General features: G+C 38.4%; 1 protein-coding gene across 1 annotated transcript in view; it reads left to right on the forward strand.

The window, feature by feature from the left end:
- Positions 1 to 2601: 2601 nt before the first annotated feature.
- Positions 2602 to 14653, forward strand: part of SPAG16 (sperm associated antigen 16) — a 415031-nt gene continuing 402979 nt past the window's right edge. The window contains 4 exon segments of the mRNA XM_059820586.1: positions 2602 to 2644; positions 6834 to 6880; positions 7289 to 7387; positions 12589 to 12716. Coding sequence (XP_059676569.1) covers positions 2602 to 2644; positions 6834 to 6880; positions 7289 to 7387; positions 12589 to 12716 — 317 coding nt within the window.

The raw sequence follows: 14653 nt of genomic DNA on the forward strand, positions 1-14653 counted from the left end.
CCAAATATAACGTATTTACAGTAGGCAGCTCTCAACGAGGTAGAGAGAAACAAGTTGGCTTGTTATGCCTTTTGAAGGGAAATTATTGTGCTATCAGGTCATTTATACAGCCGCAATGGGATGACATAAATAGTTTAGAAGTTGCCAACCACACACTGTTTCCAAACAAAGCTTTAAACCTTTGGAAAGTAACAATCAGCAAACAACTGATTCTTCTTTAAAGCAAACAAACTCTATGGGTCCTTTAGGATACTGGCAAATTCCTACATGTGGTAGGACTGGTTATCTTCTCATTTCAATTTTTTTTCATAGGAAGTACCGTTGCAAAGACCATATCTGACTTTTTTTGATAAAGCAAGCCATAGTACATGAAGAACTAGCTGGTGTCTGAATGTAGAACATGACTTCTATGTAGAACTCTGTCATCGCTAAAATCCTCCAGGAACAGTTCCTCTTACTCTTGGAAATCAGTCAAATAGTTATCTGTTAAAAATTTGCTCTTTGTTTTCAGTTGTAATTTAGTTTAATATAATTCTTGATATGGTTGGATATGTTTGTATCTTTGCGTAGCTTTTCTTATCGAATCTATTACCTGTGCACTTTGATTAAGCTGTTTAACTATTCCTTTAATAAACCAAGACGACTGAGATCCTTTTGTCCTTCACTATTAATCGGTTTTCAATCTTAATCTTCCCTGAAGCACTTCTCTAAGCCCTTTTTAAGCTTTCATCAGCCTTCTTCAATTGTGGATACCATACATTTCCATATTTTAGTGAGATAGAGAAGTCTTCTGAAAAATTTGTAGGGAGAAGCTAGGTCTATGGAGGCAGATAAAACTGAGTGAAGTGGTGAAGGGAGAGAAGGGTTCTGCTTAGCATTGTGTTTGTTCAACTCTTTGTGAAAAGGCTAACAGCAAACCTGTTGCTGAGAGAAGTGAGTGGTATTAACTTATGATATTAATCAGCTGTGCTTGCCTGTATGATGTAAGTACAGCCACACTTACTCTGATTTGTGGTGGAATTGAGAACTTCCCTGAGAGAATAAGGCCTTCATTTGAAGTGGTCCCGACTGCATTATGACTTGTTTTAATCCCACAGTTTTGGAACTACTGACTCATGGGTGTTGTGATTTATGATGCCACTTCTGCTTACTCTTTGTTACTGTTTGTGATGCTCTGCTGGAGTTCAGGACTGCTCTTTTGGGTTGGATAGGGATAAAAGAATGTTGTCCTGGTCGCATCACTTTCCTCTGAAGGGGGGAAAAAACCCCAACCCTGCAAGACAAAAAGATAGGTATGTCAGCATTTGCCCTCCATCTCTTGAACCCAGATGAGTTCAAGCCCTGATGTATATCAAACTCCACGCAGTGGTAAAGCTGACAACAGAGAATTTATGAGGGAATACAACAGTTCTTGTTGCCTTAGCAATGTTGAGACAATCTTGTGCCAAAACACCGTTCTTTTATTATGGTTTGGAGACTTTGACAGTGCCAAAGTACTCATCATTTCTCAAGAATGTGTCTACAATGGGAGAGGAATGGCAATCACAGGTAACAGGCCCTCCTGCAGGATTGCTTCTTTCTTTTTCTCAGGCTAAAGACTCAACTGAGTTCTGTAATTCAACTTCACCCACTTCCATCTTCTCTGATCTTCAGACTGTATTTGAATTGTTAGATTTCTATTTTTTTTTTAAAGCTTGCAAACAAAACTGATGCCTCTCCTTTCAGAGCAGCTACTAGCACTTCATTTCTGTTTTTTTTTTTTTTTTTCCCCCCAGAGACTTTGGGCATTTTTCAGCACTTTACATGAATTCAAGCACTGATTCTGAATTCCTATTGCATGCAAAGCCCATTAACTCAATGGAAATATAGGACTGGGACCTTTAAGCTTATTTTAAAATAAAAAAAGGAAAAGAAAGTTTTCAGTTGAATCCTGCAACCTTATCTCAAGCTCCTAAGAGCTCTCCATGAATGTATAGGATGTGGTATGCTTCTTTCCCAAACTTTTGCCTGGGAAAACTCTTGCTCTTAATTAAACTTGATCACACTGCAGGAACTTAATTTAAGCAATCAGTCCCACAGGGCTGAGCTCAGGTGATCCAGCAAACACCTGTTTCAACTACAAAAATGTTTCCTCTAAAGAAGAAATTAGTCCCCTCTTAGGAGATTGAAGCAGTTTTCCCCTCCCTTCTCCTCTTTTCCTTCCGTTTAAGAAAATGCAGCATATCCCGGTCAGAAAGGCCGCAGGAGCCAGCGGGAGGGCCCTGAGGGCACACCGAGGCCTTCGCCGGCGACCACCCTGGAAACCTCCAGAAATCCCCTCACCCTCGGGCCGATCACCTCACGGTGCCGCCGGGGCCGGGCTCGCTCCCTCGCTAGTAAAATGCCTGAGAAGCTTCGCCCCGACTTAAAGACAGCGCCCGCTGGGACCTCCGGGGGGGGCAAGAAAGTGAAGTGTGAGTAACGCCGAATTAAACTAAACCCGACTAAATCGCCGCCGGGGGCCTGTTCCCGCCGCCGCGGCCGTCCGCCCTGGGACGGGCGCGGGCGCCTCTTCTCGCGAGAGGCCGCCCCCGGCAACGGGGCGACGCGGCGGCAACGGCCATGGAGGAGGCGGCGGGCTCTGAGGCGTCCTTCTGCCTGCAGAGTATCCTTCCTCCTCCCGAGTGGTCTCCTTCTCCTCGGCTGAGGCGGGCGGCTGGGGCGTGCGGGGCGGTCCCGCCGGTTCCCCGCCTCAGGGGGCGAGCGGCGCGGGCGGGCCGGTCTCCTCAGCGCTCCGGCCCTTCTCCCTGGGGGCTTGGGCTCCCCAGGCGGGGGGACCCCGCGGGCTGCCTGGGCGGCAGCTTGGGGCGCTCGGGCAGGGCGAGGGCAGCGTGCAGCCCTGCCCGTGCCGCCGGCTGCTCGCTGGGAGCCGGGGCAGGACCGTCCCGGCAGGAGACCCGCGGGTTGCCGACTTCTTTCACAGAGTGAGGGTGGGGAGCAGCCAAACCTTCCCCCCCCCCCCCCCCCCCCCAACTATCTTCTTGCTGCTTTTTGTGAGTTATGGTCCCTGGAGGCTAAAAAGGGCTAAGAGGCGGGTTTGGTTTTTCCTCCAGAGACAGTAGGATCTTGGTCACCTTAACGTGGTGTTTGTTTTCATTGCTGATGATAGGAGTCCCTGAGTGACCCTTAGGAAAAGCGGGGCACTTCTGTCCTCCCCCGCTGAGGGGGCCGTCGGAGCAAGAGTTAGGATTCTGGCATGAAAGACTCTTGTCGCCTCTCTTGTCTTAGTTGTTGATCAGTAAATGCGAAATATGTCGACGGAGGAGTGATGAGAGTTGTTGTTAAGACTCACAGTCCCAATGCGCTGCTGTAAAAGGTGCTCCTTTAATTTCCCAGTGCCTGCCGCCCAGAATAACTGGGGAGATATCTGTGGTTTTGTTTTATACTGTGTATGACCAAGTTATAAAGATTATGATACAATAACCTAGACGTAATTTTATTTGCTGTGGCTTTTAGAGGAGAAAAAAAGAAAAAATCAGCCTGAATTCTTTCCACAATTGAGTTGTAGCAAATTATGTTAGGAGTTTATGGCTTTTAAATCTGTAATTTCTGGTCACACGACCCAAATCCTAGTTTTGTTGCTAGGTCAGACTAGCTCTACCTCTTCTCTTTTGTAGCTGTGAGCTGCCAAATCAAGACCTTGTGAGCTTTGTTTCAGAGGCTGAATAATCGGAGCTTAAGTGTTAGGCCCTACCAGTACCCTAGTTTTTCCTGCCTTGCTCGAATTAAGATGTAAGGCAATATAAAAGCAATAAAAAAGAAAAAAAGTGGAAGATTGACCTCAGCAAGCTTGTGCCTCAGTTTCTACCTTCTTGAAACTGCACAGCTGTTTTCACACTGTGTGGTGTGCTTAAAAAAGCACTGCATCAGTACACATGTTAAAATAATTGACACAGTATTTGTTGCGAAAGTACAAGAGCTTTAAAACCTAATTCCTCTCTTTTGTTGTGTACCTGCCTCTGATTTTTGGGGGGAAAAAAAAGGAGGAAAAAGAAAAACCAGGATTTTTAATGTTTTAGTCTGTGCACAGTGTTTGCAGCGACACATTGGTTTAGATCGTAATGGATCACAAGGACAGTCGTGTCAGTAGAAAGTTCAGGAAGAAAACAGTGTTTGAAAGTGTTTTACTCATCAAGGGTGTACTGCGGGGATGTTTCTATCTGCATTGAAAGACATGATAAATGCAGAAAGAAGTAGTCAAGATGGGGGGGAAGGATCATACAAAAGATAGCTTTAGAAAAAATAGTCTCTGATCAAATCACTAAACGTGTGAAAAATCACTGGGTACAGTATTTTATTTAAATGTATCTATTTAAATTAATTTTAAGTTGATAAATACTGTGCTATAAAGCAATGAAGGAGGCTGAGGGCTTCCAGAGAAGCATGCAGCTGTTTAGTTTGTACATGCAATTACTACATATATATGGAAATTGTTCCCTGCTTCATACAAAAAATATTGTACTCAAGGCTCACGCTATACAAACATGACCATGCTTTTTAAAGTCTTGCTCTTTAAAGAGTGAATGTGTAGTCAGCTACTTAGTGCTAGGATATCTTAATCTAACTAAAAAAAGGTGCTTCTTAGAACATTACCCTAACTAGTCAGTCGATATTACCGTGTATTTTATCTTGACTTGCCTGCTGCAAGCATCCTTCTTGCTTTTAGAAACGATAAAGGAAATCTATTCCTTCTGCCTCGCACTGGTGCCTCGCTGCTGTTTCCTTTTTCTTATGTAATCAGCAGTTCAGGTGAACTTTTCTCCCTCCAAGTTGAAGGAACAAAGTCCAGAAATTAGGAGCTGTTTCATTAGGACATGGTCAGGCACTACACGATGAGAGGACCAAAATGTTGCTGTTGTACAGGGGAGCAGGCAGACGATTGACGGCTAGCCCGATGCCCAAGTCCCTCATCATTGTCTCAAGTCAGCTCGGCTGGATCAGCACTGGAAAATCATGTCTCAACATGAGCCGTTTTCATCTCGGTTCTCTTTGCTTACCTTGGTGGACCCACGTAAGGTCCTGGAGTACCATGCTGAGAAAAGGTGAATTCATTGAACCACACAGTTTCTTTGCCCTCCCATTAAAGTCAGAAGAGTTAACCCAGATTCCTTCTGGTGTGGTAGAGAACAGACTTAGGCCTGTTAAGTCTCATAGTTCGGGGGGTTTCTTCTCCCCGCCCCCCCCCCCCCCCCCCCCCCCCCCCCTTATGAAAGAAAGCATAGTAAACATTTTTTGGAGATGAGTTTCTATGTAGTTCAGGTTTTAGAATTAAACATTGCAGAATCTGTCGGGTTAGAAAATGAAGCCTTTGCAGAGAGCGAAATTTGAGATGCAGAGAGGTGGTGACTTGAATTCATCCTGTGTTCCACATCTGTGGTCTGTGATGTAGTAGTTCAGGAAGTAAATTTGGGGGCACATGTATTACAGGCATTTGCTTTCACGTACTAAGCCTAGGTAGGAGATCCTTAAGAAGTGTTCATGCCAGTTTCCTGTTTATGTAGACAATTTTTACAGTAAGTGTGTAGTGTTATCCTGCACTTGGAGGTACACAGGTGTGCTTTGACTTGATTACCGAAAATTATACCTTCATTCAATCAGACTTCCCTTTTTTATTTGTTTGTTTGGAAGAGAAAATGACATGTCTCCATCTTTTATCTCAAACCTCACATCTCTAAGAAACAAATGGTGGTTATCTTTTTTGGGGATATGATCATCAGCTGTTGGCCTTCCAGCTGGTTACAATTTAACTGATAGTTTTGTTGATGCTATGATGCTGGGGTCTGGAATGCAGATGATACTTCTACATATATGTTGTACTGTGAGAACTGTAGCAAAAGGCCTGTTTTTTAGGAGAATAATTCATATTTGTGAAACTTGATGCAAAGCTGGAAAATCATGTATCTTTTTTTCCTCCTTTTATATAGAAGTTGCCATTTAAATTTGTGTGTGAAGTACTGAATTGCCAGCTTTTCTTTTCTTCAGAGGTTAATTTCTGCTTTATTTACATGGGTCATTTGTAGGCTAACTGATTTCCTAGGGAAACTGTCAACAGAGCAACTTACTAAAAACATTTTCATTATACTTTCATGGGCTGTGAGACTAGTGAATGAAAAAAAAGTTTATTTGTGTTTCATTTTATACCATTTGTAGTTATTTTAATGAAAAGTTTGACTCTAAAGCATTTGGAGGAACTGCAGATAATTTCCAAATGAATTTTTACATTTTGAAAGTTCCTTATCTTTTTGTTGTAGCTGTGTTGTGATTATTAAGGCACTTGTATCAGCTTCAGTAAATGGTCCTCTGGTATTCACTGTTTGATCTCAGATGTTTGTGTTTGAACTTATATGTCTGAATTTGATAAAAAATGCCATTCTCTGAGAGTACGAAGTTAGTTACGCTTAGAAATATAAAGTCTGTGGAAGTCTCAGTGCAGTGAGACCCCTATGAAAACTGATGATTAAGTGAAATCAGAATTTAGCTACTGTTTAATTTGGAACAGTGCTCGACTTCTGATTTTGACAGATCAGATGAGGCAAATTTTAATGGTGTTTAAACCTGCTATAAAAACTTTGAACTTAAATTCTGTCTTTGTGCACATAGTTTTCACTGGAGCTGGGTCACGGTCACCTAAAGGCTGAGAGAAGCCTTGAAAGTGTAAAAAGAACGTCTTGTGTCAAAAAGAACAAGGGTGAAGGTGGTGATAGCAGGTTTATAGATGGTTGTTTTATGATACTTTTTTTTAAGTTGGAACTCATCACATGCATCTCCTGTTTCAAACTTAACAAAATCCACAGAATTTACAATAACAGACGACTCTAAAGATGATTATCAGTATGAAGAGGTAATTTACTAAATCGATAATCTTCTGATATGTGTATATATGAGTATTCATGGTTCATTCTTTTGTTTTACTTCATCAGTCACGAAAACATCCTAGGAGAAATGACATGAATCTCCTTTTATAAAGTTTGATGATGCTAGGCATATCTTTATTTTTCAAGAGAAGATTTAGTGTCAGTTGATTTGTTACGCTTTACTTTTATTTGAATGTTAAATACTTTTTTAAAGGTATAGGTATTCCACTTTAGATGTTTCAACTTATTTATAATGAGTATTTCAGTGATATAAATTCTATTTAAATATGGCACAATATTATTTTCAGTAGTTGTACTGGGAGTGGAAACAGTAGTATTCTGAAAGAAAGATGTATAAAATATGTTGATACCTAACTTTAAATCATTTTGTTTAGGTTCCAACAGATGATGAATTTAGTCTTCAGGAAGATGATGAGGATCTGTCAAAGGCTTTGCAGACTATTCAAGAGCAGGCTGAAGATGCCCGAATTTTAGTAAGAATTTCCTAAACTTTCTAAGACTGTAATTCAGTTGGCATTGGTGGCTTAAAATTTATAGGTCATAATTTATTCTAATTATGAAATATTTGTGTGGAAAAGATTGCTTCTTACTTTTTAGAAGTTTCTAGGGGTAAACATATGCGGCAGTGGAAAAGGCAACTTATGTTTCCTGGGTTTCATCTTCCTTTAACTTCTGTTCATTTTATGTTCCATAAGCAACCTGATATTGCAAATACATGTAACAAATATAAATATATATAAATATAACAAATATAAAATATATTAATCCTATTACAAGGTATCAGTATTTTAGGGTTTGTTTCTTTATCTGAGTAGATTGAATGAGAGTGTGATCCCTGGCACAAGAAAGAAACTGCATATGCTTAAGACCTGCAGAAGCTTGTACTTGAATACTTTGCTAAAAAAGATTATTGATATATTGAAAATAAAGAATGGGCTGTTCACTATGTTAAAATATTAATGAAATTATCAGTCATTTCACACCATTAGTTTTTGACACTTCTTACATTTACAGTTTGTTTTCAAAACAGTCATGTAATAGTTCAGAGTTACACAATGGGATTGTTATATTGCATTTTCCAAAATATGATTTACCTGAATCTACTTGCTTATAACAATCAAATGGAAAAGTGCTTTTTCCTGCTGTGTTTCTAATATCATCACTATCTTACAGCCTCATCAGTAAGCGATCATCATAGTCTTTGTTTTGCAAAAGCAAATGATTAATAATGAAAAGATAAAAATATGTGAATGATTCTTATCATCAAAATGGAGGAAAAAATGTGCATTTTCTTCTGCACTAATGAATGTGAACAGATCAGTTTTGCATTTTAGATCAAACTTTGAATGAAAACTGACAATATCAGTGTCTTACCTGTTTTGAAACTGAATGTGCCTGGAAATTAAGAGAAAGGTGGCAGAAGTTTTTAAGACTGAACATGTGTAATGTTAACTAAGTAGTGGAAACTCTTTATGTTCTTAGGGATAACCGAAGGTATGTCTGTTCTGCTGTGTGAGTTGACATTCAAATTAAAAGTGAAACAAGGAAGAATGTTTTTAGTCTATTGACCTTTTGACAGTGCTATGTTTAAGTAATCTTTTACCTATCTGATTGAACTTTGAGTGGTAGGAAACAATATGCTAATATCTATCCCATTTAATCAAACTGAAGAAAGTGTTACCTTTCCTTAAAACTAAAGAACGTGTGTGCTTGAACTCGGATTTTCTTTGATTTTGTGCTTATGCTAATAGATGTCTGTCGTCTTGCTTCTTGACTCATTATTTGGAGGTTTCATTTTTTCTATAATTTTGAAACTGAAATAATATTTCCAGCCTTTAGACACAGACATGAATAGAAAAAATGTTTTAATACACCTGCTAGTTCCTTGACAGCTTTCGTAACAATTTACTGTATATTTTGTGAGACTCAGTGACTAGATTGTTTGATGCTAATTAATTCACTGGAAAAAAACCAAGTGCTGCAGTGAATGCTTTTGGTGACCCAAGTTAGAAGCACTGTTTCCTGTGAATTAATGTTGAAACAATATCTAAACTCTGAGGTATTTGCTGTTCAACGTAACTCGTATACATAACCCCATATTAAAGATTGCATTTCAATACTAGATGCAAATCTTTTGGTTAAGAAAAGAAATTGTATAGAGAAGGCACAGATCAAGTGAACATCCAAAAATATTTAAGTGATTTGCCAAATGCAGATACTATAAATATCCACAGTTTCTAAACTGGGTAACTACAGTTTCTTTTACACTCTGTAAAAAGGTCAAGTACAACCAGGAAAATCGAAGAAAAATGCTTATTTTCAAACTTCCTTCCAAAGTAATTAGCCCTAATTAGAGCAAACATAAGCAAATGAGAGATGGTGCTATTCACCTTTTTTAAAAACAGTAAAATTGGTGTGTAGGAATTAAAGTTACGCTTCTACAGGGGATATTGAGGCATGTTTTCTTTCCTTTTGGATCTCTGCACGCATGCAGTGAAACTACTTGTCTTGAAGTTTGGTGAGACTCCCTCAACAGTTACAGTTCATGTTTTTGTTTGGATCCCAAGAGGGGAATGAGGGTGATGGAGCTGTAATCTCTCAATATCACTTCCCCCTAGTCTGGTGGTGAATGGCAGCTGATTCAAAATACAGCTGTGCTGGGCAGCATGTGCTTTGGATAGCAGTGATTCTGCCTGCTGTTCCTGTTCTAGTCATCGTTTGTCCTTTTCAGTCACAACTCACGATTTTTTTTTTCTATTGTCCTTGTTTTGAGACATTGTAAAGTAATATAAAATATTTTTAAGCACAAGTAACAGAATATTTTGCATATGAAAGAAAATCTTCAGCTGATAGGAACCCTAGGAAAAGGATACAGAATTTCTGGAAAACCACACACATGAAAGAAAGCTGGCTGAAATACTTTTTTCAGTAGTTAAAGCTATTACACTTCCATTCCAGGGTCTTTATTTTCTTAATATCCCAAATGATACTCTAAAGCCATATGGCCCATCCTTAACCTTATATTTTATGTAGGTTTGATCTATAGTTTGTTTGATCATGTTGAAAATCTTTGAATTCCCTTTTTTTATTCTTTTTTAGTTTAGGAAGTTTTGCAAGAACATGTCATTTTATTTTCTGGAGAAACTATTAATTTATTTGGTGTTAATCTTTCTTCATTGGACAGAAATTTTTGCAAGTATTATGGTCGTCCTTAAGGTTAAGCTCCTAGCAGTTATTTTATTTTACTGGCCACATTTGCAATCCTTACACTCAAAATGTTTTAAAGACTTTAATTCAAAAATAAGTATTTAACCAAGAAATATTTAACAAAGCAAATATTTAGTTTGTTTATTTTGATTTAATGGTCAGAATCCTTTAAGATGTTTTTGTCTATGTAGCTTCTGTTTGCACCACACTAATGAATAGACTGTATTTTCCTCATTTCTAAAGAGGTAAATATATACAAAAAATACTGTTATGCCATTCTGTGGGTAGTCATCCAAGGTTATGATTAAATTAAAGAAAGTTGTTAGCCTAGTATCACTCACAAAGTCTGCAGAAGAGCTAGGAATTTAATTCTGGTTTCCTGAGGCCCTGTTCCAATACTGTGCCTGTTAGTCTGCATTCCTTTTTCCCCTGTATTGTTCCTTGCTCGAGCTTGGGTTCCTAAAGTGATTCTCAGTGCTAGTATCTAGCTAATAAATTCTCTTCTGTACGGATGAAATGAATTCCTATCCTATTTCCATTTATTAAGGGAATCAAACTGTGTCACTTCTTCTGAAGACTGCCTTTATAGATGTGTTTGGGAAACGACAAGCAACAATATTAGACATTTGCCTCACTTAGAATAAAGAAAGAAAAGACGCAAGAAAGGGGATGCAGCTGCATGTCTGCAGATGTACTCTCTTTGGTTCTTGCATTACCACAATTAGAAAATAGACCTGTCTGATGTACTGTATCTCTAGTAATGAAAAAATGCTAAATATTAGATTGCACTTGGTGTATTGTATTATTCATAGTACAGTGTTACATGGCCTTGATTGTACATGTACAATTCTTTCTGTTTATATTAGGTAGGTTGCTTGGATTAAACACAACATTTTCTGTATTATACAAAATGGCTAGGAGATTTTTCCAGTGTAGGGAATGCTGCGTGTTTTTATTTTATCAAGAGAAATGCCTTTATCTCCAGGTAATTTATGCAGTCATGTTGATAGAGCTCCCACTAAGGACATGAGTAAGCCATAAATAGAGGGGGTTATCAAAAACCCCTGGCCTATAGATTCTTTTCTAAACGGATGGAGGAAATAATTTGCAGTCACAGCCTTTAGCATATCTTGATGAATATCTCACTGGATTCTTTTTTCAGTTTTGCTATATTGAAATGAAAAGAAGGTAGGCATGTGTGGAAGCTGTTTCTGCTTCTCATCAGTTCTCTACAGTGGTATTTTTTTAATATGTGGCACATGTTATCATAGAATTTGAGGTTTTTTTCAAGAACACTCTAAGCGATAGCTGTCAAGCCCAGGTTCGTTCTGTCATCCTCTCACCAGGAGGCAGGCATGTGCAGTACAGTATCTGTCTTAGTAGCCTGTGTTGCTGAGCAAGTCTGTTGTAGCCTTGTGCCCCGTGTGGAGTTCCCAAATGCTGACAGCTTCACGTTTAGGCATGTCAAGTCGCTGTAACCCATTTGAAGTCTGAAGGAATTAAGGCCACCTCTTTGGTTGCCAAGTTGTGGCAGTCTCTCTCATCCAGTTATCTTTAAATGCATTTTGCGGGGGGGTAGTCTCAGGCTGGGTGGTATTTTACTTTTTTCATACCTCCTTGCATCTTGAAAACTCTCTAGGAGAGCTTAATATCAAGATGTGCACTGAATGGGCTGAAAGGGCTTGGGTGAAGGAAAGAAATTTGCATTGCAACAAAAAGCTGTGAAAGGGATTTGTTTTTTTCTCGGTAGTAGTATTGCTCTGTTTTGTTTTGATTCAGCTTTTGGCAACTGTGCTTGACCCATGAGCTGATCTTATCTGAAGAGCTGTCTATCTTGATGGCACTGGAGGAGCTGCATATGAAGCCTTGGTGCACCATCTGCATTCTGCTAACACTTGTAGCAATGTTGTCTGGCAGCTTCATTCAGTGTCTGCATATGGATGTTGAGAAGAAAAGGGAGAATTGATCTTTGTGAGACTTCCTAAGAGATCTAATGATGGAGATGCAGTTCTGTCGGTCTCTCCATTGCATGCATCATTACAAAAAGAATATAAGCCATTTTACTATCACCTTGGACTTTTGCACGTTTCATTAGATGAAGTACTGATTTTTCTCATCATTAGTTTTGAAGGTTGCTGAAGGGTGCAGGAGTATGAGAAGTAACATTTGCTCTCTGGTCAGTGACAGAGGATCATCTATCAGTTTAAATAGTTTCAAGTCCATATCAGATTATGTCAGGTTCAGAATACTTGCTTAAATCAGGTGATTTTTGAGTTATTTCTCTCTAACCTTTCACAGACCTTGACATTAGAAGGATCAGTGATTACAAATCTGATCAATAAAGACAAGGGAAACATTCAGCTGTACCTCCAGTAGGTCTGTGACTTTAGATGACTTCAGAAGTAGAAGGTATTATAATTACATTTGTGTTGTAGGTTTAATAACAATTATCAAATTTTAATTTCAGGCTTTGCAGTCAGTTCTGACTTCTGAGAAATCGGTGTCTGAAATACCTGAAGCGATGGATGACTTCTTCTGCAATTTCCTGGTCAGACTGGGAATGTCCAGAACCCTTGACTGCTTCCAAACTGAACGGTAAAATATTTTAAGTGATCATGTTACTTTGAGAATTAGGAAGTAGATGCTCAGGATTCAAATATTTCCAGTATTTCAGCATATATTTCCAGAAAACTCTTCCAAGTACAAGTCATTCTTAAATACGTAGTGTTTTACCAAATAATTCATGTTGAGAATGAGGATGCAAACTATCATTTTAAGGACAAACTTTCAAGAAAGCTGACTTGAGGGATCTCCTAAACAGGTACCTTTGAAGGACTGTATGCAGTTGTTTAAGCCATCTCCTTTAAGATGAAATGAATTCAATTATATTTTTTTCAAATGGATTCAGCTCTCCACTGACTACCAACCAAAACTAGAAACCAGCTACAGTGCAGAAGCCGTCATTGGATCAAATGAGTCCAGTGCAAAATGACCAGCATTTCATTTCAGCAGTGCTGAGAAATCATGTGGCTTTGTTATTTTCTTGCTTGCCTGCATAAAAACTGAGTGGTTTGTAGTATGGTATAGTATTTTTACCTTACTTGTTTGGGTATTTTTGGACAGTCATCATAGGTACCTTGTATTTTGAAGTAGAACAATCACAATTTTTTATACTTGGTAATTTTTGGTACATCATTCAAAATAATACGGCTTGTTATTTTTTTCTTTTTAAAATTTAATGCGTATAGTAACCAGAAGAGTAAACTCTTCAGCTGTTGCTATCTTCTTTTCCCCAGCTTTTATAGATTGCAGAGATTTTGTCCATACTTCCCTCAGAACTTTAAAAATGCATCTTTGTTTAAGTACTACACTTCCTCCACCACTCTCTTCATATATGGAATCCCACAGCGTGTATACTTTTTTTTTTAATACTGATTAAGAACGATGTGTTAGGAGTGCTGCAAAGCTCGAGAGGAGAGCTGAAGTATTTTGGAGCGGAGGATTGTGATTGTCATAAAGTTCTATTGGGATACTTTCACAGTTACAGGCTTGTTTTGAATCTGCAAGTTACATTGGAAAGAATCTGAGAAGTGGAAACATCTCCCTGAATTATCTTGTAGTCAGTCTTTAAACATCAGAGGTTCAGAGATTTGTTAATAAAGTTTTCTGAAATGGTTTAATCTGAAAATTAGTAAATTGGAAAAGTTGGAAACATCTTATTTTTTCCTACAAAAGCCTTGAAGCTCTTAAATTTTCTTAGAAATATTCTCTAACGAGGAAATCATTGCTGTTGTTGACAAGGCTGTGGTCTTACTAGTACAGAGCTCACCAGTTGGGTGCTGTCTTTGGAATTAATAACGATCTGGGTTTTGATAGCGTAACAATGTGACACAAATGATTCCTTAGAGAAGGGCACTATAGTTCTGTATTCCTTTTCAACAAAAGAACTGATAGGAATAGCATTAAGTTTGAAGTTTAACAGTTTTTATGGAAAAAGATAGTTAATAGTAGACAGATATAAATAGTGACCTTTTTATGAAACTTTCTTTCTTTGAAGCACTTAGTCTGAATTTATATCAACGGCAAAATTCAAATTGCTTTTTAACAGAGCAAGAGCAGGTCTTAGCAGGCCCTATTTGTAAATCCTTAGCTATACATATATATTTTTTTTCTCTAAGTAATATTTTTAATTTCAGTAGCATTACAAATGAACTCAGCGTGTGAGGATCTAATCTTACTGTATTGAGACTTTTTCTGCATTAATACCTTATTTCAAAATGTTTCATGTTGTTTTGAAATAGATAATTTATAATATTAATGAAAGTGGGAGCAGATTAGTGTACTCAGGTTCTTCATTATGTATTGGGATGACACTCGCTCTCATGCTGTGGTGATCAAGTACTAATGGAATTTAAAATGAGAAATTAATTAATGTAGAGAAAATTTATCAAAAGGCTTGCTTTGAAATAATTGTCTGTCTGAGATCTAAAGGTCACTTAAATTGGACCAAATTATCTGTGTTTATTTCAGAG

The sequence above is a fragment of the Gavia stellata genome, chromosome 8 (assembly GCF_030936135.1).
Source record: "Gavia stellata isolate bGavSte3 chromosome 8, bGavSte3.hap2, whole genome shotgun sequence".
NCBI lineage: Eukaryota > Metazoa > Chordata > Aves > Gaviiformes > Gaviidae > Gavia > Gavia stellata.